Source organism: Hyaena hyaena, unplaced genomic scaffold, assembly GCF_003009895.1.
Source record: "Hyaena hyaena isolate Hyena2069 unplaced genomic scaffold, ASM300989v1 scaffold_674, whole genome shotgun sequence".
Taxonomy (NCBI): domain Eukaryota; kingdom Metazoa; phylum Chordata; class Mammalia; order Carnivora; family Hyaenidae; genus Hyaena; species Hyaena hyaena.
Window position 1 is genome coordinate 920,213 of NW_024081309.1, and position 27,567 is coordinate 947,779.

The 27,567-nt window shown below is 37.6% G+C and overlaps 1 protein-coding gene across 2 annotated transcripts in view; it reads left to right on the forward strand.

The window, feature by feature from the left end:
* ANK2 (ankyrin 2) overlaps positions 1 to 27,567 on the forward strand; it is a 232,677-nt gene that overhangs the window by 108,930 nt on the left and 96,180 nt on the right. For both annotated transcript variants that reach the window (XM_039217257.1, XM_039217258.1), the window contains 9 exons: positions 127 to 225; positions 2,716 to 2,913; positions 5,101 to 5,199; positions 5,366 to 5,464; positions 10,938 to 11,036; positions 16,959 to 17,156; positions 20,110 to 20,208; positions 20,740 to 20,838; positions 25,555 to 25,752. In XM_039217257.1, the coding sequence (XP_039073188.1) occupies positions 127 to 225; positions 2,716 to 2,913; positions 5,101 to 5,199; positions 5,366 to 5,464; positions 10,938 to 11,036; positions 16,959 to 17,156; positions 20,110 to 20,208; positions 20,740 to 20,838; positions 25,555 to 25,752 (1,188 nt within the window). The remainder of the gene's footprint in view (positions 1 to 126; positions 226 to 2,715; positions 2,914 to 5,100; positions 5,200 to 5,365; positions 5,465 to 10,937; positions 11,037 to 16,958; positions 17,157 to 20,109; positions 20,209 to 20,739; positions 20,839 to 25,554; positions 25,753 to 27,567) is intronic.

Here is a 27,567-nt window from a genome sequence, read left to right on the forward strand (position 1 = left end):
AAACCCTCCCTTTGAAGTGGCAAAAGAGGAAATCTTGATGTTTTGTTCTCTGTGTGTGTGTGTGTGTGTGTGTGTGTGTGTGTGTTTTAAGTTAACTCAGGCTGAATTCTTCAATTCTTTGTGCAGGACGGGTTGACACCACTTCACTGTGCTGCAAGAAGTGGGCATGACCAAGTGGTAGAACTTCTGTTGGAACGAGGTGCTCCCTTGCTGGCAAGGACTAAGGTGGGTCATTATGAGTAAGAGGGGATCTAAAGAACTCTTTAAGCCACTTATTTGAAAATGTCTTTTCTTCTTGAAATCAAAGCATTAGTCAAGTATTTTCTAATTACTCAATAAGTGCATGCTAGAAATGAGGAGTATTATCAAACTGTGTTAAAGTTATTTAAAATTAACAAAGACATGCATTAAGATGTATTGAATGTATACCTTCAAGTACTTTCTATATTTTTATTGCAGACGGAAATTTGAATATATTTGTATTATGTGTAAATGAGTATATTGTATGTAAATGAGAATATTTCTTACTTCTATAGGTCTATACTTCTTTGATTCTCTAGGGTGCTATGAAATTGCATATAAAATAGCACAATTTCTTTTAAAGTAGCACAATTAGCAATACAAGACACTCTTTTGGCTCTCTAATCTTTATCTCCTAGGCAATACTAGTAAAAATAATTATTTAACAGCGGTGTTGGATGATTGTACTTAGGATTAGTAGATGACAGGGAAAGCACAATTTAGGATAGGCCGTCTACAAAGAACCATTAAACAAGCCTAATGTTCTGTATGGCACAGTACATCTAGCATTTCATGTCTTGTTTCACCAATATGCTCAACCATGAAGAAAATTCTAACTAAAAATTGCACTGGGAACTGATTTGTTGGAGGTTTTCATTATAAAATGTATTTTACAAGCATTATTACTGTACAAGTCCCCATTTTCTAGCCATTCTTTGGGTTGCCAAGGAATATCATGAGACACAGATGTTTTAGTTCTTATTCTTTTGAATTGTCTGTCACCGCACATGACCTCCATGAAGACTGGGGGGTCCCTGTCTGTTATGTTCCCAGTTAGATCCTCTGTGCTTGATCACAACTTGAGTAGGTATGCAGTAAATATTTGTAAAATGTAACAAAGAATTAACTGGTGAAGGTTTTATTCTCCACATAACCTTTAAGTGGCTAAAACAACATTAAAGATTGATAGGCTATCAGAGAAACATGCCATACATCACTCCAAATGCTGCCAAGGCCTAAATATCTTCTATACTTTGCCCTTACACTATCTTCCCTCCAATGCATAAATACCTTCTCATCAACCAGCTCTTCTAAGTTCATTTTATGAAATTTTTTAATATAACAGCAAGAATTATGAGTAAAGAATATTTAAAACAAAGAAAATATATTAATAATTTCAGAATCACGTATACTTCTACCATCCACAAACCACTAAAAGTTAGGACTTTGCTGTATTTGATTTTAGCTGTCCTCACTGTTGAAATCACCTTCCTTGTTAAGAATATTGGGCCTTCAGCATATTTTAGCTTTTTATCCAGACACAGTTTCTACTTCTTTGAAGGTAATGACTTCCAAGCTGGATACCTGATCAACAATTAGTCGCTAGTCACTGTATTTGCTTTGATTATTAATGGGCAAATGTTTTCTAATTTAGTTCCTTCCCTAATTTCACATATTTTTTCTTATAAGCTTTTTTATTTAAATTTAAAAAATGAGAGTCTTACCTAGGCTCATAATCCTTAGTGAATTACCCTACTATTTTATATTCCTGAGGTTGACCTTCTCTCAGAATTAAGATTTAATGCTGTTTTGGGCACCATCGATGATGATAAATTTATATTATCTTCAAAATTTTAAAGTTGGAAAGTCATTGTCACATGATCCACAATTGTCTCACACTTTTCAGCTCTTACCTGACTGCTTTCTCCAAGTCCAGTTCATGTCTCATGATAGGAAAAAGGAATTCTAGAATTTCAGAGCAGCATGGATCTAAGAGATGATCAAAATATCTTTCTCTCCTTGAGGCACCCACTTGCTCCTCCTTCATCTGCACCCCCCCCCACACCCATTTAGAAGTAAAGAAAATCTTGCAGAGAGATTAACTGAATGGAATTGGATACAAATAACTTAAACATCGGCTATCACTTGTTTTAAATATCTAATATTGTCTTAATAATTGTGAGATCCATCTGATTTGCCACACAATAGTATGTATTCATTCACAAAAGACATATGAATTTCTGTTTTTGCCTAAAATAGCGTGATTATGAAATTAATGTTCTTTAGCTTCCCTCTGCACCTCACAGAATCCACTGTACATTTAGATGTCAAATGGAGATTATATTTTCCTCTGCTACCAACTGTGCCAGATATGAAGAATCGACTTTGTTGTGGGGCGCCTGGGTGGCTTGGTCGGTTGAGCGTCCGACTTTCACTTAGGTCATGATCTCGCGGTTCGTGGGTTCGAGCCCCACGTCGGGCTCTGTGCTGACTGCCAGCTCAGAGCCTGGAGCCTGTTTCGGTCTGTGACTCCCTCTCTCTCTGACCCTCCCCTGCTCACGCTGTCTCTCTCTCTCTCCTAGAAATAAATAAAACATTAAAAAAAAAATTTAAAAGAATCAACTTTGTTGTGTTTCACAACCTGGAAGTCATGACTGAAATGTGGACTTGGTTTTGTTTTGTTTTGATGTACAGAATGGGCTGTCTCCGCTTCACATGGCTGCACAGGGGGACCATGTGGAATGTGTGAAGCACCTGTTACAACACAAGGCGCCTGTTGACGATGTCACCCTAGACTACCTGACGGCCCTCCACGTTGCTGCACACTGTGGCCACTACCGTGTAACCAAACTCCTTCTGGACAAAAGAGCCAATCCAAACGCCAGAGCTCTGGTAAACCTGGCCTAGTCCACATTAACAGAACATAGACTGGGACCAGTATACCATAGGGATTGATCAATGGTGCGCCAGCAAAGCAGGCTTACATATATGAAGTTAATTCTGCTAAATTTGTTGCCTCCCACAAATGGCCTGCCTACTTCATGCCTTCACAGTTTGCTATTAAATGATGGTGAGCAAGGATAGATTTAGGAAAACGCCAAGGTAACCATTTCCACAACTAGTGAACAGCAGACAGGTATGAAACCTCGGGTGTGATGAGCAATTTTAAATGGAAAATAGAAGTTGAAAATAGGAAATCACAAAATAAATTCTACACACCCAATATCAAGTCAGAATAAAAGTATGGAAAAGTTGAATGTTATTCATCTCTATTTGGGGAAAAAAATGGTTTTAAAGTGGTGAGTAGAGTTGACCATGTAAGACAGAGTAAAATGTAAGCCTGCAAAGAGTTCACTTAGAGAATTTCCTTATTGGCCTGATTCCCCACACACAGTCTAATAGAAAAGTGATGCTTAGCACTTTCCTGCTTCTGGAAGCATTTCATATAAACTATTCCAGAAATTGCTCAAGAGAAATCTACAAGAGGCTATCCCTAGAGCAACATATGTATTTCCCAAGGTCTAATATTGAATAAATCTTCCTTGCTTCACTTATATTCTAACAATAATCACTGGGAGTATTAGGCACGTACTAATTTATGCCTCTTGTTTCCTAATTCTCAGACTAAAAGCAATCCTTTTATCTTATACATGTACATGGTTTATGTCAGTTAAATTAGTCTTCAGACAATATTTAAAATGAGAGAATACCAGGAGAATTATTAAATAATAAATCTTATTTTTATTAGAAAGTTTTCCATTGGAATCAATTTACTCCTAAATGCCTAGGAAGCAAATATACTTTTAGGGTTATATGCAATTACGTGAGGATATTTATTTTCTCATAAGGAGGAAAATACTCACTTTCAATTGGATAGCAGTCAGTAAGCTTATAAAATATTACAGTCTCATACTTAAAAATCATTTAAGTGCTACACATATGTTTGGCTATTTATACCTGGCTTACTACATAGCTCATAAATGGGAAATGACTTAAACATCGTGAAGAATAATAAGTCATTAGGTTAAGTAAGGCAATATGCTTTCTTGAGAACTGGTAGTGAGGAAAAATATTGACCGGCGATCAGTCCCCATTTGGACAAGCAAAGTAACTAACTGGCAGAATCGGTGTGACTATTCTATATTGTAGGGATCATTGTTTAAATAAAATTATAATGCTTACATATCGGGATTAAGCACGGGACTCATTGACAAATTTATATGTAATTGCCCCCACTTCCTACACATTGGCTAGTTTGGAAAGTTAAAAGCTGTCTTAGAGACTTCTCCACATTCCTTTGCCTCTGAGAGATATCTTCTTTCAGTAATTCCAGAAATTCTCCATACTTTTCTTGAAACCATTCAAGAACTTAATAATCATTTCTTTATAAAATGATAAAATTGAAAACTTTATAATGTAAGAAAAATAACTTCTGGATATAAAATATTACCGGTGTAACGATTTCTGCTAATACACAATAATTCCTTATAAGAATTTCTTAATGGACGATATATAACTTTTGGATGTAAAAAATTATTAGCATAAATAATGATTTCTGCTAATTTGCAACACCCCCTCCCTGAAGACATTAGCAAAGCCCAAACATTTATTGTAGAGGCAGTCAATGCTCTTAGCGTTTTGAAGTAAAACAGAGAAACCGTTTTTATGCTCTAAGAAATGGCCTTCCATCGGAAAAATATGTGCTTGTCTTCCACGCCCTTCAATCCTCTTCATAACCTGACCAATCAGTATACTTTAAAACATCTCAGAACTTCTGAAGTATAATCGCCCCTCTCTTTTTCCTTCTTTGCAGAGTAGGCCCATGCGGTTTTCTCTACTTTTGTTTTTTCTCTGCACCCACACAAATAGAACTCTCTACAGGCCCCCCACATATAAACAAAGTTCAGGGCCTACAGGAGCACACACCACATACCTTTCCAAATCTCTAACACCTACAGCATTGGAAGAAACGGTAACATCATGTGACGATGTAACATTACTGCCTGCAGTGTGCCAGCATGGAGTTGTGTGAGGATCGTTTCTGCATGTTTTCAACTAACTTGATTGTCTTTTGCACAGAATGGTTTTACTCCACTGCACATTGCCTGCAAGAAAAACCGCATCAAAGTCATGGAACTGCTGGTGAAATATGGGGCTTCAATCCAAGCTATCACAGAGGTAGAAAAATGTTTCAGCTTGTCACGAAACATTCCTTCTCTTACTCCTTCTTCCCCTTCCTGTCCCCCATCTTCCATCCTCTTCACTCAAGTGTTATTTATCTGAAGAAGTCCCCAAAGCCCCCGCTGGTGCAGAGGAGTAAAACTGCTGTTGCTTTGTTTCGCAGTCTGGCCTCACACCAATACATGTGGCTGCCTTCATGGGCCACTTGAACATTGTCCTCCTTCTGCTGCAGAACGGAGCCTCTCCAGATGTCACTAACATTGTGAGTATGGCTTGGGTCAGAATAACCACAGGGAGAAGGAGCGAGAGGAAAAGAGAGTATGGATGTGTGTAGGGATGTCCGTGTGTATGGCATCATAGGTAGAGCAGCCGAGATTTGAGAAGAGCCTCCATGATAACAAGTTATTGAAATAATCACCAGACCTGCTCTGAGAGCAAATGTGTTAGAAAGTAAAACGTAAGCTGTGGAAGCTGTTTCAGCTTCCAGGTGCAGATGGATTAAACACGCATCGTAAATCCATTTATTAAAAAAAATACATTCTGAAAGCTCCTCGGAATGTGAATGGATGGCTGGTTGGAATAAAATCTTAAGGACACATTCTAGTTGCTTGAGTGAATTGTATGCCAGGCAATTTTGACTGACATATGAAGTCAGTACCACAGTTACTCACAGCAGATGGTTAACCAGAGATAGACCCATATTATGGGCTTTCATTTGATATCAAATTCTTCCTCTTTCAATAACATGGACTTTTCATTTTCTAACCTTACTTTGGGTTTTCATTTTGATTTGATTTTGTTTGCTAGAGTGGAGTCCTCTCTTCCCTGAAATAATTATGCCACTGTAACTTTTTCGTGTATCTTGAAATGAATGTTGGTCTCCAGACAACTTTTATTCTGCCAGTGACTACTGGATGTCACAGAGTTCTGCCTAATCTAAATTAGGATTTAACTTACAACTTCCTTATGTTTCTTTATTTTTCTTCGAGGCTGCCCTTTTGAACTTTGAACGCAAAATTTCTCCTTGCTCTGCACAGGATGTAGTTGGTATTTGAAACTCGACAAGGGGCCACTGAAATACTGAGATTTTTTTTTTAAGTATGCAATAGAAATACCGCTCCCCAGATAAACATCAATGCTTATTACTGAGTCATAGTTTTGAAAGCAATTGATTGACTACCATCATTAAATTTTGGTATATCATTTCATTTGAGTTGTGAAACAGAATGTTTTCATTTGCATTCCCTCTCACTTTCTCATTTCTTTGCATTTGGCACACTATTTCTGTGCTAAAGTTTCTGATGCATGGACAAAATCCATGTGAAATCAATTTATTTCTTTTAAATATTATTTAATACTCTCTCTTTATATTATTCCCAACTGGAGCATAAAACCATTAAATCATTGAAATATAGTCTATGTTTATGTTTCCCTAATTATAGCTTATTAGTCCTAAGGTAATGATATATATTAATCTTTAATTACTCCACTAGGGATAAGAGTAATTAAAAAATATGCCAACTTGAATTTAATTTCTAGTCACTTCTTAGAACCTTAAAATAAATCAACATCATCCTTTTTCTGTGCAGAGATGAGGACCACCTCTCTTTTTTAAAATTGAAACCTGTATGAACCACTAACTTTCAAGAAAAGTGCTCTGTATATTTTTCCACTATACTGTATTTTCTTTATCTGGATTTCAGCACCTTCAGAATCAAGGAACAATGGTGATACTGTGTTAAATTATGTTATTGTGTTATAAGAGCAACATATACAAGTATATTCTACGTGATGCTTTATTGAAATCCCCTAGTTAATATTTTTGAGGGGAGAATTTTATAGAATCATCAAAGAGAATCCACATGAAATGGTTGTGTGATTCTATGGCCACTGTTTGGTAGTTATGGATTTTCTCCATATTCATATGCTCCCTCTGCAAAACCATTTGGTAGTTATGGATTTTCTCCATATTCATATGCTCCCTCTGCAAAAAAAATTGCTACTATATAGACTACACGTTGATTTTCAAATAAAAATGAATAAAATATCAATCAAAACAATAAAAATGTTCGCATCCTTTAGGCTCTTAAAGACTCCCAATTTCGATAATTGCAATATTAAACTTAACTTCTACCTACCAGTCGCGATCAAGTTCATTTTGTTTTACCTTCTCACTTGTCTCTTACACACTCTTTCCCCTCAGTCCCCTCAAAACAAATCTTTGAGAGGCACCTGCTAATATAATCCTCTTAACATGTTTCCTAGTTGTTTTTTTTGTTGTTGTTCATTTTTATTTTTGTATTCAATGTCCTTCAGGGAGCAGATACCATGTAGATAGACAGGGTTACCAGATAAAATACAGGACTCCTGGTTAAATTTGAATTTCAGATGAATGACAAGTAATTGTTTTTAGTACAAGTATGTCCTGTGCAATAGTTGGGACATATTTACCTTAAAATAATTATTCATTGTTTGTCTGGAATTCAAATTTATCAGGTCATCCTGTATTTTTATTTGCTAAATCTGGCAACCCTACATTTAGAGGAATTTCATTTCTCTAGCAGTGGGATGCCTGTGAACTTGTGCATTCTCAGGACATGAGGATATAGCTACTGGATCCAAAACTGTGCAGATGAAGAAACTGTGTGAACACTGACTGCCTGCTCGCCGTGTGAGAGTTGGTCATTTCCTGACCCCAAAGTACCCCACCCTTGGAGCCTTTGTGTGTTGCCTGAAATCCTGTTGCATTTTTGAATGTAATGCTGTCTGTTGTGCTTTGATGCTTTCCAACTGATGCAGCCAAAGTGGAAGTCAATGTAGCTGTCGGCAAAATCAGTTTTAACAACTGAGAAGAGGGGCATGAAATTTAGTACCTGCTTTGGACATGAGCGTACCCATTCTTTTGCCAGTCTTGTTTTTGTCTCAAAATTCATTTCAAGTGTGAGATGTACCAATAACTGAATCACGTGCAGATATTATTATTGCCAAGCTTCCTTCCCGGAAAGCTCACAAATGCACTTTGCACTTTAAAACCCGGGAAGCAGAGCTACCAGTTGTAATACATCCATAATCCAAAGTATTCATTGACAACATGGGAGTTCAAAGCTAAGCACTCTGGGGTCTGTCCAGAGTACGGTGTGAGGTACTACCAAGCTTTCGCATATAAAAATCAATGGGTTCATGGCTAAATTCACACTTTATCTATATTTAAAATTCCCCCAGTACTTGAAGTGAATTAGTTTAAGATGGAGAAAACAAGGGTATTGACTAAGATGAGATACCCAACAATCAAGAAATGGAAGTCATTAAAATAATATACTCCCTCTTTCATTTTTTATTTATGCTTATGTATAAACAAGCTTGTAGTATAAATATAAAAGGGTAAGGGAAGTTTACAATAAAAATCAAGTACCCCAGAGTCATTAAATAAGGAATGAAAAAGACCATTGCTTTAAATTGGAGAGTGTGTGTGTATATATCTTTTCTTTGAATATAGTGTTTAATATATTAGATTAGGTTTTATATCTAACTCATTGATTTCAAGTATATAAATATCATAAAAATAACTCATTTTAGGTATAAAATAAAGTTATTGGAAATATTAAGACTAGTATTGAAAACATTGTACACTCTGAAAACCCCTTACTGATAAAGTTTGGCTTGTAAACTAAACATATAAATCCATCATTAAGAAGGAACACATGACACCTCTTTGACTTAACTTCTTATAAGGAGATTTATTTTTGTCTTTATTTCTACTAACAGTAAAATTGCTATGCTTCAGATATGAGGGCTTTTTGTGGGTGTTTAATGGTTAGATCTTAACTTCATCTATTTAGGGACAGGTTTCAAGTGATACAGAAAACAAGTTGGAAATTGTGGTTGTCCAAAGAGGAAGAATCTTGCCATCCACCTAACGATTGAGGACAAATATTGCTATTCCAATAATGTAATTTTATAAGACAGCACACTCCAGATACATTTACTTTACAAAAGAAAACATGTCATCATTAAACAAGGCATTTAGAGGATAAGTGAATCATCAACAAAACAGAAAAAAAAAAATAGAGTAGATGTCCAGTTTAATGCTTTCAAAATCATATCATTTGAAATGGATTTTTCATAGCTTCATATAGAATGGTCTCTGATACTAAGAAATAAAATGAACTGTGAGCTATGTACCAAACGTAAGTTGTGCAAGGAATCAGAAGAAATTATTTGCTGGAATTTGTCAGAAGTATACAATTAACCGCAACCTACTTAAAGACCAATTGCACTTCCTTGGAGTGGCTTACTTTATCTAGTTCAAATCAGCTTTATTTTCTAGAACAGTTGTGACTAGAAATAATCCCTTCTATTCCAGTGTGTTGTTTGTTTTTAGATCTGTAAAATTGTTTGGAAGAATGAACCTCTGCCTTCTTCAGAATGACATGGGGCTTTTAAATATGTTGATTAAAACAAACAACAACAACGACAAAAAACCCATCTCTCTCACAGGCAGTACTTAACAAAGTTTTCAATGACTTAAGTCCTTTCATCTAAACATCATCCTTCATGCTACAACTTAAGCTACCATTTCCTGATAAGTGTGTTCTATCTTGCCGTGGCATGAAGATACTTGAGGAATCACCTGATGCCCCATGCCTCAACAGATGACACTGTTAACAGTTGCTTTACTCATCTCTCGGTAGTTCTCTCAAATAACTGTCTATCATTAAATATGCTCATTAATAATAAATAGGGGACATCCTGAGCAAATCATATTGCTTATGTGAATAGTCATTGTCTAGCCTCACAGCAAATCGAATGTAAAAGAGTTTATTTTGGAAGTAGATTTTGAATTCTGAAAAGGAATGACTTATGTATGGTACAAATGATGTGGGTTTTTTTGCACTGTGCTGACTTGATCTTCAGCATCTAGAGGTTCTTCTTCTTTTTTTTTTTTTTTTTTTAAACTTTTTATTTTTTTTTAGGAGAGAGAGAGAGAGACAGCGTGAGCAGGGGAGGGTCAGAGAGAGAGGGAGTCACAGACTGAAACAGGCTCCAGGCTCTGAGCTGGCAGTCAGCACAGAGCCCGACGCGGGGCTCGAACCCACGAACCGTGAGATCATGACCCAAGCGAAAGTCGGACGCTTAACCGACTAAGCCACCCAGGCGCCCCTAGAGGTTCTTCTTAAAATAGGATCAAGTTGTAATCACATAGTCAAGTGGGACAATGACAGATTTTAGGTTTGAAGGATAAACGATAACTTCATATCGCCTAAAGTAATTAGCAGAGAGAAGGGAATCCCAAGAAGGCTCTGCACTGTCAGCACAGAGCCTGATGCAGAGCTCGATCTCACAAACCATGAAATCATGACCTGAGCTGAAATGAAGAGTCAGACGCTTAACAGATTGAGCCACCCAGGTGCCGCTCACCGAAAGCAATGTAAATTATGCCAGATTAACTATGAAGTTAACCTCAGGGTATAATGGATTTGGGGGCAAATTCGCCTGTTTGTAATGGCCTGAACCCCACTCCCCCCCCAAAATCCCCATGTTTTATCCTTACAAAGATGGAGAAGATACAAAGCTGTGTTTTTCCAGACCAAATAATTATGAAATAATTATACCTTTTCATAGATTTCCTAATCCATTGGATTGATTGATGAATTTCACAAAAAGGCACATTTTTATCCTTGACCATACAGAGCAGGGAATTTACTTACGACTCGATGATCTTTGTTTCCTGGCAGCGCGGGGAGACTGCATTGCACATGGCAGCCCGGGCGGGGCAAGTGGAAGTGGTCCGATGCCTCCTGAGAAATGGTGCCCTTGTCGATGCCAGAGCCAGGGTACGTACTGGTGCGGGACGTTCTCGCCTACTGTGTGCATGCGTTTTATCTTTATGACGGGATGCTATTCTTTAGTTCCTTGATTTAGAAATGCCATGGACTGTAAGCGGAAGTATCAATTCAGTAGCAGTGTTATAGGCAAAAAGGGAAATGGTATAATAAATATACACCATGGAAAATGCACCCCAATTTCAGAAACATTAACATTTGAAAAAAATGTACAATTTACTAACCAAGAAATTTGGCATTGACTAGCCTAATAATTTTTTAACCTATGGAAACATTTTTACATAAAACTTTCATTTCATGAATTTAAAGAATTTACCATATCATAGAGATAGGATGCATATTAAAATGTATTTCTTACTATAAATAAAGCCAATCAAATTTCCACAGACATTCCTTACCAGTTACTTAAAAGCAAATTATACTCAAAGTTTTAATGTTGTATCTTTATCTATATTATGTTCTTCCTTTCTATAATGAATACTACTTTTCTTCTTACTCTGATTTTACACATTTAGGCAGTCTTCACTTCTGTGATTCTAAAGTAGAAGAATTAGGGCACTGGGGATTATTTGACCACATTCTCTTGTTTTCTAATTCCTTCAAATCCCTTCACAGCTTGATTTTTCCTTCCTTCCTTTTTCTTTTAATTCACTTCCCAGTTGCTTTTTTCACCTTCTTCCTCTACACTGAACATACTAATTCTTATCAATGTACTGCACCTTCAATTTCCTCTTTCATGTCATTCCTTTACTTTTTACACTAGCATCTTTGGAATTCTCATAAAATATTTGAACCCTTTCTCTCCTTCAGTGTTCAAAGTACCTAAGCTAGAACTCACTTCAGCTTGCCTTGTACCATTGTGATTCCCTTTTCAAATTGGTATTGCATTAGAATGAAAGCATATGGCTGGAGTCCTTACACATTGTTACTTCAGGCGAGTCTTTGTACTTCTAGGTCATTAAAATATAAAAGTTGTGCTTAGACACCTTGAAACTCCTTTGCAGACTTCCTTAACATTTTCTGACTCTTAACATTTTCTTTCCTTAGCATTTTTTCCACAGACCTTTGTGACAAATCCAGTGAAATATGGGCAGCCTTGACAATTATCTTGTCCTTTTAGATTTTATCTGCCTTTTTATCCATTGTGTGAGCAGTGTAATTTATGTTCTTTGGTAATCATCACTGGTGTTTTATGTTCTTACATATTTAGAGCATTTGTTATCCAAACTGTATTCCCTGCCTTAGCATTTTTTTCTTGATTCCCCCCACCCACAAGACAATTTTTTTAATGTTCATTTATTTTGGAGAGAGAGAGAGAGAGCAAGCACATGTGCCTAAGAATGGGCAAGGGGCAGAGAGAGCAGGGAACAGAGGATCCAAAGTTGGTTCTGTACTGACAGCAGAGAGCTCAATGTGGGGCTTGAACTCACGAACTGTGAGATCATGACCTGAACCTTAGTTGGATGCTTAACTGACTGAGCCACCCTCCCAAGACTTTTTTTTTTTAATGTTTATTTATTTTGAGAGAGATAGAGAGAGAGAACATGCACACACAAATGGAAGAGGGACAGAGAGAGAGGAAGAGAGAGAATCCTAAGCAGGCTCTGCATTGTCAGCACAGAGCCCTACATAGGGCTCAAGCTGAACAAACTGTGAGATCATGACCTGAGCTGAGATCAAGAGTTAGATACTTAACCAACTGAGCCATCTAGGGGCCCCCTTTCTCTCTTTCTCTCTTTCTTTACTTTCTTTCTTTCTCTTCCTTCCTTCCTTCCTTCCTTCCTTCCTTCCTTCCTTCCTTCCTTCCTTCCTTCCTTCCTACATGGGGCTCAAGCTCAACAAACTTGAGGTCATGACCTGAGCTGAGATCAAGAGTCAGATACTTAACCAACTGAGCCATCCAGGAGCACTTTTTCTTTCTTTCTCTCTCTCTTTCTCTCTCTCTTTCTTTCTTTCTTTCTTTTTTTCTCTCTTTCTTTTTTTCTCTCTTTCTCTCTTTCTCTCTCTCTCTCTCTTTCTTTCTTTCTTTCTCCTTCCTTCCTTCCCTCCTTCCTTCCTTCCTTCCCTCCTTCCTTCCTTCCTTCCCTTCTTCCTTCCTTTTTTTACCAAGACTATTTTTTAAGAGTAGTTTTAGGTTCACAGAAAATTGAGAGGAAGTTATAGAGATTGCCCATATGCTCTCTGATCCCACACAGGCATAGGCCACCCCGTTATCAGCTTTCCCTATCAGAGCGGTACATGTGTTAGAATTGAGGAACACACATCCACACATCATAATCACCCAAAGTCAATAGTTTACATTAGGGTTTACTCTTGGTGTTTCATTCTGTGGGTTTGGACAATGTATAATAACATGTATCCATCCTTATCATACAGAGAAGTTTTACTGCCCTAAAATATCTTAAGTGCTCCACCTATTCTCATTTCCTTTCAAAATGACCTGGCATTTAGCTATTAATTATATATATAATATATATACGATAATTAATATATTATATTAATTATATATAATATATATATATACGATCAATCAATGCACTACTCCTCATATATTCAGTATTTTTACCAGAAATTGTGGTAATATTTTTAGTAAATGTTTGTAATCCATATTTAATACTAAAAGGGTTTCCTGTTTAAAATTCCTCAAAATAAAACTGCCTAACATCTTTCTATATTCAAATTTAATTTATTGCATTGATTTTATTTTATTTTTAAGTGTTTTTATTTATTTTTGAGACAGAGAGAGAGAGAACACAAGCAGGGGAGGGGCAGAGAGAGAGGGAGACACAACATCTGAAGCAGGCTCCAGGCTCTGAGCTATCAGCACAGAGCCTGACACGGGGGGTCGAACTAGTGAACCACAAGATCATGACCTGAGCCAAAGTTGGACACTCAACTGACTGAGCCACCCAGGCACCCCTACTTTATTCTATTTTAATGGAAATGTGCTTATTTTCATATTATCTTTGCCAATTTCTTATGTTATCAATTTAACCTGTTATTATCACCTGATGCTTTTTGGGGTACCATCTAAAACCCCTCTCAAAAACCACTGGCTGCAGACTCTTTACTCTGAAATATTATAACATTTATGTATTTGTTTATTTTTATACACAAAATCCCATCAATCCTATTGTTTTAATTCTCTTTTGCAACTACGTTTAGTGCCATGGTCTATGTACATAAGCATCTTTAATTTTTTATTCCTCCTTATTTAAATAGCACATTTTATGACCCTTTGATTTTTCAGCTCTACCACCTACCCTAGGATGCAAGCGATATTCCTTCCTTATAGCATCCTTCTGTGGTGGACAGGAGAAACTACCAGAGCCTTATACAGAGAGGTGCTAATGAAAGGTTGTTATGCATGACACCACCCGGGGATCTTGTTAAAATTCAGATGGAAGTCAGTAGGTCTGGGGTGAGCCCCCAAATCTGCATTTGTAACAGACTCACAAGTGATGCCCATGTTCCTGATCCTAGGATTGTGCTGAACAGCAAGAAGCTATGGTTTCCCTTTTTACATGTTCTATTTTAAGTTGTATTTTCACCATGAGTCTCTATTTTTACTTAGCCCTTTAGTTTTTCCTGGAAATCCTTGATTTAGTTAACATTTGTGTAGTGGTTTATACCTCATAAAGCATGTTAACACAAATTATCTTATTCAACACACAGAGCAATGCTGTGTTGTAGCTCAGGCTTCTAAAATTCAGAATGTTGCTGGCTTGCCTGAGGCCATGGAATTAGAAAGGGTGAGAAAAGGGTTCCTCCTTGGTTCTGTGTCTTTCTCCTAGCATTTCTCTGCTGACATCATTATCTCCATTTCAGATGTAAAGAAAGCCCTTCTGTCTCTCATCTAAACAAAACAACAGGATTCTAATTAGCCACATTTCCCACCCAGGACTTAGGCCAAGTTATCTTCTCAAGCCTGGGCTCCAGGCCCATTATTGAGGTGGGCTGAGATGATTGGCAGCCCCTTCAGAGCCACCTGTAGGGTGGGATGTCCTTTTCCCTCAAAGGAGGGAGGGAGGGAGTGCTCTTCCCAGAAGAAGAGTATAGGGGGTATTGAACAGAAAAATGAGCATCTATCTGTTCTGTTTTACCACTTGGTTTTCCAGCAAGCATACACACATGCACACACTTCTGACAAACTCTCTCTGTTGACCTAATACATTGCTCTACAATTCACTCCCTCCCAAAGGGGAGATGGTCAGCAATTCTACTCAGATACTACACTGAACCCCAAGGGCAAGTTCTGTGGATAGTCTGTATTGTTCTTAATCAGGTTTAGAAATAATATCTCCTGGTTATATAATCAGGGCACTACTTCTCATATATAATGAAAAAAAAATCATTTACTCACAACAGTATCTCTCATTCAAAAAGTGCAGCTGCATACTCTGTTCAATAGCCAAGAATGCAAGGCATATTTTGCTGGACCGACTAGAGAGCATGGGCTACAGTGGCATTAAGTTCATTGGTCAGTCCATTTGTCTATTTTCTTTGCTGTATTTCAAAATATAGTTATATCTTCTAAAGTGTTGTCAGTTTCCTTTCCTATTGAGAGTCACCTCTTTCTGTTAGTTTCCTCAGTGGCCAACATAACTGTGTCTGCATTCTAACTGTAGAATGTATAGATGAGTGAATATCTTTTGAATCCAATGCCTGAGTTCAAGTCCTGTTTTAATAGCCTAGTGACCTTGAACAATCCTGGAGAACTACTTTAATTCCTCTTAATCTCTGTTTTTTAGAAAATGGCCTAAGACTACACTTTATGCCTTCCTTTCGGGTCTTTTGTAAGAATAGGATCAAGTATGCACCATACCTGAAGGAAGTTTATAAATTGTAATTTTTTTAAAAATTCCAATTCTGTTACTAAAATACTTGTATTTTGTTATTTATTATTTAATTCATACCACCCTGAAATTCATACAATGCTATTTCCTCTCCTCCTGAATACTTCTTTTTCTTATACTTTAAGACCCTGCATTGATTTGAACAGCTCTTCACCCACTCTATTATATCTTTTTTCCATTCATTCTTAGCTCAGGAAGCTGACCCAGCTTTTCCTTCCTCACTCTGATTATGACATGCCTTTGAACAGATTGTAAAGACATACCTTTTTTCATCACTAAGATTATACTCAATTTTCTTTTTCTAAGATGGTTTGGCCTGGTTTTCCTGACTACACATTAGAGTCAGCTGATTTCTTGAGCATCCTCCAACATATCCTCCCTATTCCTTGTACCAACTATGTCTTCTCTGTGTTTCTAAATGAAAAGCACTCAGCAAATAGTTAAGCCCATTTGCTTCATGCCAGGGTTCCATTTCTTCTTTGAAGTCCTGGATGCAAGTCCCAGAACTATCTGCGGTGTTTCTTGGAACAACATTAAAAAAAAAAATCAGATTATGATATCTTCTTTATCTGCAGTCCCTTCTTGAAAAACATGACCAGCGTTTGTATCCTTGGCTTGTTTGAGTGGAGTAAGAACAGTTTTCCCAGGATCCTTGGTTCTTTTTCTCTTGTTATAGTTCCCAGAATAAATACTGTGTCCTAGTGAAAGCTTTTGGATGAGAATCTAGGTCTTAGGACTTCTGGACGAGATTTCTTTCTTACTCAGAACCACGAGTCAGTTTATATTTAAGCATTAATGAGGACTGAAGCCATAATGAGTTGAGAAACATGTTGGTGTGTCCCAGAAACAATGACCAAGTTCCCGAGAGTACATACTTCTAAAAAAGTCCCTCCATAACAAAATATACAATACATCATGGTCAGGGTAGTGATAATATCCTTTTGGCTAGGGGCTCCTAGAAATTCCAAGAAGGCACAAGGAAACATCTGAGTGAAATATGTTATCAGCGAAGTTTGGCTTGTTCTGGCACTAATTTTTTACTTGACTTGAGTTGTAGGAGGAACAGACGCCTTTGCACATTGCCTCTCGCCTTGGTAAGACGGAAATTGTCCAGCTGCTTCTACAACATATGGCTCATCCCGATGCAGCCACAACAAATGGGTACACGCCTCTGCACATCTCTGCCAGGGAAGGCCAGGTAGATGTGGCCTCAGTCCTCTTGGAAGCGGGAGCAGCCCACTCCTTGGCTACCAAGGTAAGGGGATGGCTCTAGAACATCATGGACTGGGAGGGATCTGAGTCAGGATTCCTCTGTTCTACTATGAAGAGTATTAAGGAAGATCGATCTTCTTTAGGCGTCTGACTTCTTCCTATTTAGGTATTTTGATTCATTTTCTACATCATCAAAGAAGATTGTGAAATTCCATACAATATCTTCAATAAAGAGTGCTGGATTCCATTTTTCTAATTAGCATCGTTTCTAGTGCAGGTATCTAGTGCTTTAACTGAAACTATTTCCATAGAGCAGGGGCCACTTTCTCTTCTCTTTCCATCACAAAATGTATAATGTAGCCCCAAGAGAAAAAAAAAAAAAGTAAGATTCTCAAATACATTGAACTGGTATTACTAGGGAAGAAAAGAAAACTGCATTAAATTGGCAATACTATACTTGCTAAGAGTTTTAGTACTATCTAGAAGGTTACCTTACTTGATCTTGCAATTTTCCAGCTGTGGTATCAGCCAGCTATCATTTCCATTCTGCTCTCTAATATTTATAAGCTATACTCTTGCCTGGGTATTTACAGTTTCTAAATAAAGCTGTGCTAGAGAATCACTTTATTAGATGTATATTCTTTATATATACCAGCCTGAATTTGACTTATGTTCAAAGTTTCACGCTGGGGCCGAGTAATTTTTTTTTTTTCTCCACTTGATACATCCTATTTGAAATTCACTATGGGGATGTCACTTAGACTAAAACATGAACACACTCAGCTAATCAGAGCAAAATAAATTGGACAAGTACAGAGGAGTAGGAAAATGAGACAAGTTTAAAGCCCACCACAAGTGTGTTGTTCGCAAGGCAAAATAATTCCCATAAGTACAACAGTGATTCACATTATTTAAAAGACACTTTCAGTTTGCTCATAATAAATAGGCATAAGTACTACATCGGAGGGAGGAGTATGAACTACAGTAGTATTGTGGCATCTGTTGTCTGAGAAGAAGGAGCAACCCACTAGCTGTTATGACTTCATCTGGTTGCCTGTGGCTATAAAACATGTTTTCAATGCAAGAAATTGATAACTATTCAAATGCTGAAACCTGAAGAGTTGAAAGGATTTTTTTTTTCGAAAAACCTAAACCCAGAAACTAAGCAACAAACTAATAATAACAGCCACAACAGCCCAACAGAGACTGAGAGAATGTCTCATCAGATGAAGGTGACAAATAAATGCAAGTATATAAAATATAGAAATAGAGAATAAAACATGGTGCCTTCCAAAATTTTTTAGGATTTACAAAAGACGTCTAAAGCGATAGTGAAGTGCAGCAGTCAAATGGAAGGGACTATTAAACTCAACAGTTCAGCAGTGGAACTCACTGGGGTTCTGATGAATAGTTGACTCATCATCATTAAAGCTGTTTGAGTGTTTATAAATATCAGAGGGTAAATAAAATCCTGATGAGATTAATATAGGGGAAGAAGGAAGACGTGTGACTCGAGATGCTTTCCAACCTCTATTTTGTGATTCTACAGTAAAGATTCTATGTAGTTTTGTCTAATAATAGGTTCCAAATTTATAAAGGGGCTGCATCACTCTTCCAGCAGGACTTTAAGGATAAGGCATTTATTTTTCTTCCCTACCACTGATTTTTTCTCAAAGAATTCTACTTCATCCTGATTGTCACCCCAACCATTGTGTGCACTAAGCAGAGGAAGAAGGTTAACGATAAACGTTGGCTTAAATGGGCCAGTGCAAGGAGGAGGAAATACTTCCTATATTTGTCCCACACTTGGAGAAAGTGAAAGATTCACTCTCCTCCAAGGACTTATTAGTACCAAATGTTCAAAAAAGAAAGAAAAAGAAAAACAGCATCTTAAAGATAATTTGTGTGGTGACACTGTGAACGGGCAATGTTGTTTCCGGGGAGATACTCTGTATTGTGACGAAGGCGTAAATGGTCCCAAGAATTAGCTCTACCTTACACCACCTACCCCAGACACATTTGCTTTGTGTGTTGTGCAGGCCCCTGGTCAGCCTTAGAATTCTTCCACTCTGCTGTAGTGCCAGAAGAGCATGTGGTTAGACTGTCTGGCCAAGAGGATGGATTTGAGATCATGGTGTAGGAATTGTGCCATCCTTGAGATCTGAGTCCAGCGACTTGGCTGTTTTTGCAACACACTGCTAATTACAGAGAGTGGCATTAGTTAGGCACACAAGACATTGAATCTGTACATATAAACATGGGTAAGAGAGCATTCTTTTAAAAAGCTTTACACTGTGGTGGGTTTAAAAGTCCGATGTTGACCGGCTTAACATTGTGCCAGAAGTATAATGAATTTTACGAAAGGAATTGATCTTTTGGTCTTTTATACAGTGCAGGTCTTTTGGGAAAGGGGATAACAGGATGGGAGGTGCTTTCTAGTAGTGAGCATTTTTTTCTCTGTCAACCATTTATCCTGTTATTTCTGCAGAAAATACAAATCAAATGAATCCCAATATTTATTATTATTTTTACTGTGGCTGCTGAAAGATCCTAAAATTTAAATGAAGAGATTTGGAATTCAGGTATTATAAAAGGGATAGGAATAAAGAGAAGGACCGAAGAGAAGGCAGCCATTGTCTCAGTCCTATTAATTTGAGAGAAAAGAAGAAGAAGCTCCCATCCCCACTCTGCCCAACTCACTAATCAGAGCCATTTTAGGGACACCAGTAGCTTTTATAAATCGCAAACTTATAAAGTCAAATTTCAATTTCTAGGCCCTCAAAATAACATTTGTTTTGTTCAGTGTATCAAGCCAAACTGTGTGTGTTAAATTTCCTTCCTTTTTCTAGTGCTTGTTTATGGCCCACAGATTTAATGCTTCTTGTATTTCTCCCAAATAGAGAGACCCAATATATTTACTTAAAATGTTGACAAATAAAACAAGAGGAGTCACAAAAACAAATACTACGTTTTACTTGTGTTCTTCACCTTTCCAGAAGGGGTTCACTCCTCTGCATGTAGCAGCCAAGTATGGAAGCCTGGATGTGGCAAAACTTCTCTTGCAACGCCGTGCTGCCGCAGATTCTGCAGGGAAGGTAAAGGTTCTTACTAATACGTGACAGTTTTATAACTTAGTCAAGTTGGAAGCTTTGGAGGTCTGTACTTCAGCATATTTTTCTCACTCTCCTGAAAGGAATATGAAAGCAACTGATGAAACTATGCCAAACAGACATGGTGGGTATCTGTCCATGACCTGTCCACATACACACCAATTTAGAAGGCATTTAAAGCTGTGCCTCAAATGTGTGTTCTTGTCACAACAGGGCCCAGCCCATCTCTAAATTTAGAAGAGTCCTTGCAATGTTAACGTAGTAATTTTTGCATGGCATTTTAGACTTCTTTTTTGGTGGATATCAAGATAACCTGTGCTAATTTAAGTTCAACCAAAGGTTTTCCGTTTTAGTTAAGTTTCTAATATGAAAACCATGAGGCATTTATCTGATTTTTTATTGACCATATTAATTAATTAACACGTACTTCATCTACATCAGTTTCCATGTATTTTGGTGGCTTCCGGGCAGCTAACGCTAATTTCTTACTGCTGAATTTAAACACACCCTTTACAGAATGGCCTTACCCCGCTCCATGTTGCTGCTCATTATGACAACCAGAAGGTGGCACTGCTGTTACTGGAGAAGGGTGCTTCCCCTCATGCCACTGCCAAGGTGAGGACCACAGGAAAGGGTTTACAGACACAGGGTATAACTATAATCTGCCTGCACATGGGAATTGTTTGTTTAATTTTAATTCCAATATGGTTAACGGACAGTTTTATATTAGTTTCAGGTGTACAATATAGTGACTCAACAATCCCATACATCACCCGGTGCTCATCATGACAAGTGCCCTCCTTCATCCCCATCACTGATTTCACGCGTCCCCTCACCTACCTCCCCTCTGGTGACCATCAGTTTGTTTTCTATAGTTACAGTTTTCTCTAGTTCTTTTTCTTGGTTTGTCTCTCTCTCTCTCCCTGTTTTCCTTTGGCGGTTTGTTTTATTTCTTAAATTCCACACACGAGTGAAATCATATGGTATTTGTCTTCGACTGACTGATTTCGCTTAGCGTAATACTCCCTAGCTCCATCCGTGTTGTTGCAGGGAACTGCTTTTACGTGGTCTGGTACAACTGCAAGTGGTTCTAGTGATAGTAGCTTGTGATATTGACTTTTTAGGTTTTTCCTTTTCCCCTATAAGCAGAATGTTATCCTGTAACATAAACTTTGAATTGTCCATTCCTTTAGACTTCAGTTTTTTCATTGTGGCATATTTAGACTCTCTGTTTCTTTTTCTTTAAGTAGTTCATCTGTGTTAACTATAACATATACCCTTTTTAGTTCCGAGGCTAGGAATCCCTTTTCGGTGTACATGTAGCACCAAGCCGAGACTTGTACCTACGGATAGGGCATCTCTTGGCATTCGAGTTGTCCCTTAACCACACTGAAATTACACATGAATGTCAGATAATACATACAGTAATTAATGTATCTTTCATTAAGTCATTCAGCAAACATGTATTGAGAACATGAAGGATTTATTTAAACAGCAAAAGTATTTATTGTTTTGGGAAAATAGTCACGCGATGTTAGATGGCATAATAAAACAGCACAACCGCTGTTTATTTGCCGAACACTGTGCCTACCACTTTACATGCAATATCTCATTTAAATTCATAATAATCCTATGAGATTAGTATTATAATAATTTCTATTTTACAGATAAGGAAGTGAGATTTGAGTAGGTGAATTTGTTTGTTCAAAGTCACATGACTAAAAAGTGCTAGAGCTAAGATTTGGCCTCAAGCGATTTGACTTTAGAACCAGCAGTCTTTTTTTTTTTAATTAATTAATTTATTTATATTTTTTGGTAATCTTTGCACCCAACGTGGGCCTCAAACTCACAACCCCAGGATCAAGAGTCGCATCCTCTTCCAACTGAGCCAGCCAGATGCCCCTAGAACCAGTACTCTTTTTCTTTTTAATGTTTATTATTTATTTTTGTGAGAGAGAGAACATGCAAACACAAGCACGCACACGAGTAGGGGAGGGGAAGAGAGTGAGGGAGAGAGAGAATCTCAAGCAGGCTCCACACTGTCAGTGCAGAACCTGACACGGGGCTGGAACCCACAGAACCGGGAGATCATGACCTGAGCTGATATCGAGTCAGACGCCCAACTGACTAAGCCACCCAGGTGCTGCTGGAACCAGCAATTTAACCACTAGGTCCAATGTGTCCCAAAGCAGTAGAGTGAGAATTAGACTACTTCTATCATACAAATAGGTACATATGTACTCACATGTCTGTTAAAATTACATACTTATACATTTATAATAAACTGGGGTACATTATGTAAAAAGTATATTCTGTACAATATCATATTTTTGTATATAAGTATGTTACGTATATTATAAATATATAACTATGTACACATAACTATATATATGTCTACATATATACATTTATACATAGATATGCATATTTTATTGGTACATATATACACTAACAATATAATACTTAAACTATCAAAATAGGAGGGCAAATATTTATAATTATGTTTATCATTCTTATTCCTTGATATCCTTTTCTCAGTAATCTCATCAATTCTGTATTTCTTTGATGTCTTTCTTCTTACTAATTGTAAACTACTTGAGGACAGTAATTATGTCATATTCACTTACATATCCCTGAATTATCTCATACAGTATTACGTGGATTCGCAATACATGTAGATAAAAGAATGAAGACTAAGAAACTATTTCTATGGAATAAAAATATCTGCTCACTTAATATGACAGTATTTTTTTCATTAACTTTCCAGTCTGGCTATTCTCAACATAGATATGAAAGATTTCATCAATGTCCAACAATACTTCACTTGAACTCTTACTATGTATAAAGAAAGGGTTATAGTAAAACATTGTTCTCCTCTCACAAGAGACTCTCAATCTCCTTGGGAGAGAAGATCTAAATTATGAAATAATTTGTGTGGTTTTGACAAAGAGAAAAATATAGCCCTGATCTCTAGCCTCTACGGTGTATGGTTCTTACTCTTAGGCACAGACATGGAGTCCAGAAGACCAGGTAGAGCAGTCCTCTACTCTGGAGTTCACAGTAGGGTGGGTGTTCAGGAGGCTTCTCTGGTGTCTTCTGCTCATCCACCCCAGCCTGTCGATGAGCATGAGTCCTCTGGGGCCACTCCAAGAGGTTTCCCGGTGGTGGGACCCCACTCCTATCTCCACTTTTTTTTTTCAAAATTTTTAATGTTTATTTATTTTTGAGAGAGAGAGAGAGAGAGAGAGAGTTCATGAGCAGGGGAGGAGCAGAGAGAGAGGGAGACATAAAAACTGAAGCAGGCTCCAGGTTCTGAGCCATCAGCACAAAGCCTGAAGAGGGGCTTGAACCCATGAACCATGAGATCATGACCTGAGCAGAAGTCAGAGGCTTAACCAACTGAGCCACCCAGGCGCCTCTCCCATCTCCACTTTTGACTGTCTATTCACTGTAACCACCTGTCTCAGCCACAGGCACATTCCTTGGGGCTTAGAATCTGTTTGCTTCTTTCTACCAGAGCTCAGAGCTTTTCTTAGGTATTTTTTTTTTTTTTAGATTTTTTTTTCAGTTATTTGATTCTAAGAAGTTTCACTGTACATGGGATATGAGGGCTCTTCAGATCTTTTAGATCAAGTGTCTACTGGACAGTCGGATTTCTTATATTGTAAAAACTGACACTCTCTTTGATGATCTTTTATGTTGTTTTGATAAAATCTCCTGTTCTCTACATAAGTGTCTGACTTCCTAACCTTGGTAGATTTACTCTGATAATTCACCTAATTTTGATAGAGCCTATGTGCAGGGATGGGGGATGTTTGGATTGAAGAAAACACACTATAGTGCCAAAAAAAATACTAAACTTATATGGTCCATAAAAATTTATGTGTCCCTTAATAGAGCTCATGGTTCCAAGTGCAATGTTGTAGAACACCTGAAGCATCTGGGACCTATGATAATATCATGAAAAGGCTTCTAAGGAGAGTTGCCAAATTCCCTCAGCAGCTTAAAGGGAATATCATTTATCTGAACTGAAAGAGCCTTACTTTTACTTGGAGAAATGGGATAGAGTAGATAGAAAATGTAGGACATTGAGGAACAAGATTTGATGATGGCATATAGAGACATTTAAATTCTGAAAATTACTTTTTATTTTTTGGTTACCTTTGCAGTTAGACTTCAGGAAATAACATAACCTGAAATACCTCTTATGATAGACTCACAAGAAGCAACTGATCATTATGCCGCCTTTACCTTCATTATATCACAGTTAGTGGCAAAGCCACCATTTTTAGTTTCTATTACATATTTTTCATGGAAAATTCTACCAGAAAAAGAAAATTCTACCTTTGGAAAAGAAAAGGAAAGGAACAGTACATCTTCCATACTTACATTTGATCCACGGGTCTGTTTTTTGTTTCTTTCAACTAAGTGCAGGGTTTAAAGTTTAGCTCTTGTGAGCAAAGTATGAATTCCTCTGGTCTTCTCTACAAACTCCCACATAAAACTAGTAGCCTCATATTTCTATTTTTGAGCTCACAGAAACAATGGAAGATCTAGGATTTTACCTGGCTACAGGATTAATATAAGCTAATTTTTAAAAAAATATCTTTTCCACTAGAATGCAACCCCTTAAAGACAGGGATTATATCTTGTCCACCTTTGTATCCCCACACACTGCCTGGCATATGCTAGCTACTTGCTAAATAGCTATTGATTAAGTAACAAGTACCATCCAGCCGGAAGCATAATAGCAGGAGTGTTATAACAAGGCCACACAAAGTTCCATTCTATTCTTTACTATTAAAACCGTATCCAAAGTAATAGCATTCAGTTCCAGGTAGCACAATTCAAGAGCAATACTGACAAACTAGAATCAGTCTAGAACATGTCCTCCTTAATGGAGAGGTCTAGAGAGGGGGCCTCTATCAGGAATAGTTGAAGGACCGGGGAACTTTAACCTGGAAAAGAAGACTAAAGGGAGACATGAAAACCATCTTCAGATGTTTAAAGGACAGTCCTAAGGAAAAGGAACCCGGCTTATTTTATGTTGTTCTGCAGGAGACAACCTATATTATAAGAAGGAGATGTTAAGCTTTGGGGGTTTTGTATCTCTGCCTGTCTTACAGTAGAATGGGTGCCTTGTGTTGGTTGTAAAGATATGGGTGCATGTTGTTGGATGGGAACTTTAATGGGTAAGAATCTAGATTTACTGTAAACTCACTTTTTAATTTTTTTATTGATGAGAGATTCTTATTTCCTTCAAAGATATATACTAAGGCAAGTGTTTAACTTACAATATATATATATGTTTTGGTTTTGTTTTTTTAATAGAATGGCTATACTCCTTTACATATTGCTGCCAAGAAGAACCAAATGCAGATAGCTTCCACACTCCTGAACTATGGAGCAGAGACTAACATTGTAACAAAGCAAGGAGTAACCCCACTCCACCTGGCCTCACAGGAGGGGCACACGGATATGGTCACCTTGCTTCTGGATAAGGGAGCCAATATTCACATGTCAACCAAGGTATTTTGTTTTTGCCTCTTGTTTTAGCCAAAAGTCTCTCAGATGAATGTAAATAGAAACCAATCAAAGATAACATGGAACAAAAACTGGGGATAAGTTAAAAGGAAATAGAGATATCTTATAGAATTCAAGGATCATAACAGTCAAGCCTTATGAGGAACTAGAAAACCACAGGGAAGCAAGCAGCAGACTCTCTACCTATATGGCTATATTTCTGAATCTTGATTTTCCCCTGCAAGTCAGTTTCATTTATCTCTCTCTGCAGATCTGCTTTCTCTGTTTCTCTGTATCTGTGACCAGAGTGATGACCCTATAGATCCCAAGAGTTAACATCACTGCAGTTTAAGCAGTCAATCAAGATTGCCATAGTACTTGCTGGTTCTAATCCCAAATTTCAGAAAGAGAGAGTGAGAGTGGGAGAGAGTTACAGAGAGAGGTGACAGTTCACCTGGGATCTGGCCCAAACAACTGCTTCTAAACTGTTGGTCCCTGGCCACTACCCAAGCCATTTGCTTAGCCTGATTGAGCATCAGAGACACCTGGGTGGCTGGGGGGTGGGGGCAAGAAACTCAGTAAAATGCAGACTTCTGAGCCAACTTCAGCCTAGCAAGCCTGAGTAGTTGTGGCGGTGGCCAAAGAATTAAGTTCTTTTAATAAAGAACTGCAGTCGTCTAAGCCTTTCTCCAGAGAATGGCTTTTGAGGATAAGCACACAATAGAGCAACAGTTAGGAATAAGGGGAAAAGATATTACTCAAATATGAAAATATATTTGGACTCTACAAGTATATGTCTGTCTATACATCTTCCGCTTTCTCTCTATATATATCTTCTAACTCTACCTACCTACCTGCCTGCATACCTACCTACCTATAGTTACCTATATAATTACCTACCTATAATGTATAGTAATACATTATACTTAATATATACTCCACTGGAGTCAGCTACTGAGAAACTAAAAATTGGAACCTATATTTATAAGTTAGTTCATCATTTATTTATTTTTATTTTTCTAAGTTTATTTATTTATTTGGGAGAGAGAGAATGAATTCCAAGCAGGTTCCGCACCAACACAGCACAGAGTCTGATGCAGGGCTCCGAACCCACAAACTGTGAGATCATGACCTGAGCTGAAATCAAGAGTTGGATATTCAGCTGACTGAGCCACCCAGGTGCCCCACGTTAGCTCATCATTTAGATCTCTTAATGCTTTTGGTAACACAGGTTCTAGGGTTAGTGAAAGTTAAGTTTCTTAGGATTTTCCACAAACACACAAGTACAATGTTTCCTACATCTATTGAGATAATTAACGCTTTTGGAGACTCAGTTGTAAATTGGTCTCAATAACGTTTATTAGTAGGTTATGTAGCATTACGTCCTTTAGAAATAGCTATGAAAAAGACAGTTGTCTTGAATGCCTCTAGAGTCCGATTCTGTGTCTTTATCACTCAGAAATGTTCCAATAAACCCCTTGCCCTTTTACACTTCAATGTTATCTATCTAAAGTCCTCACAGATCCTTTTTAAAGTATAGTGAAAAAATAATTATAGAGTTAGCCCTCCAAAAGATATTTATTTGCATTTTAACATGAATGAACATGATGAAGCCTTACAGTCAATGTATCAGCTGCCATTACAGTCTGGGGCATGGATTTCCTTGTGGCCATTGAAACCATGCCATTCAGGTGGTCATTTACCTACTGGGGGTATTCTCACTATGACACCAATGGTAGAATACTTCATTTAACATCAGTACATGAAGAGGGCAGTGAGTGTTTATTGTCCATTAAAAGCAAATATGCATTTGAAAATAAA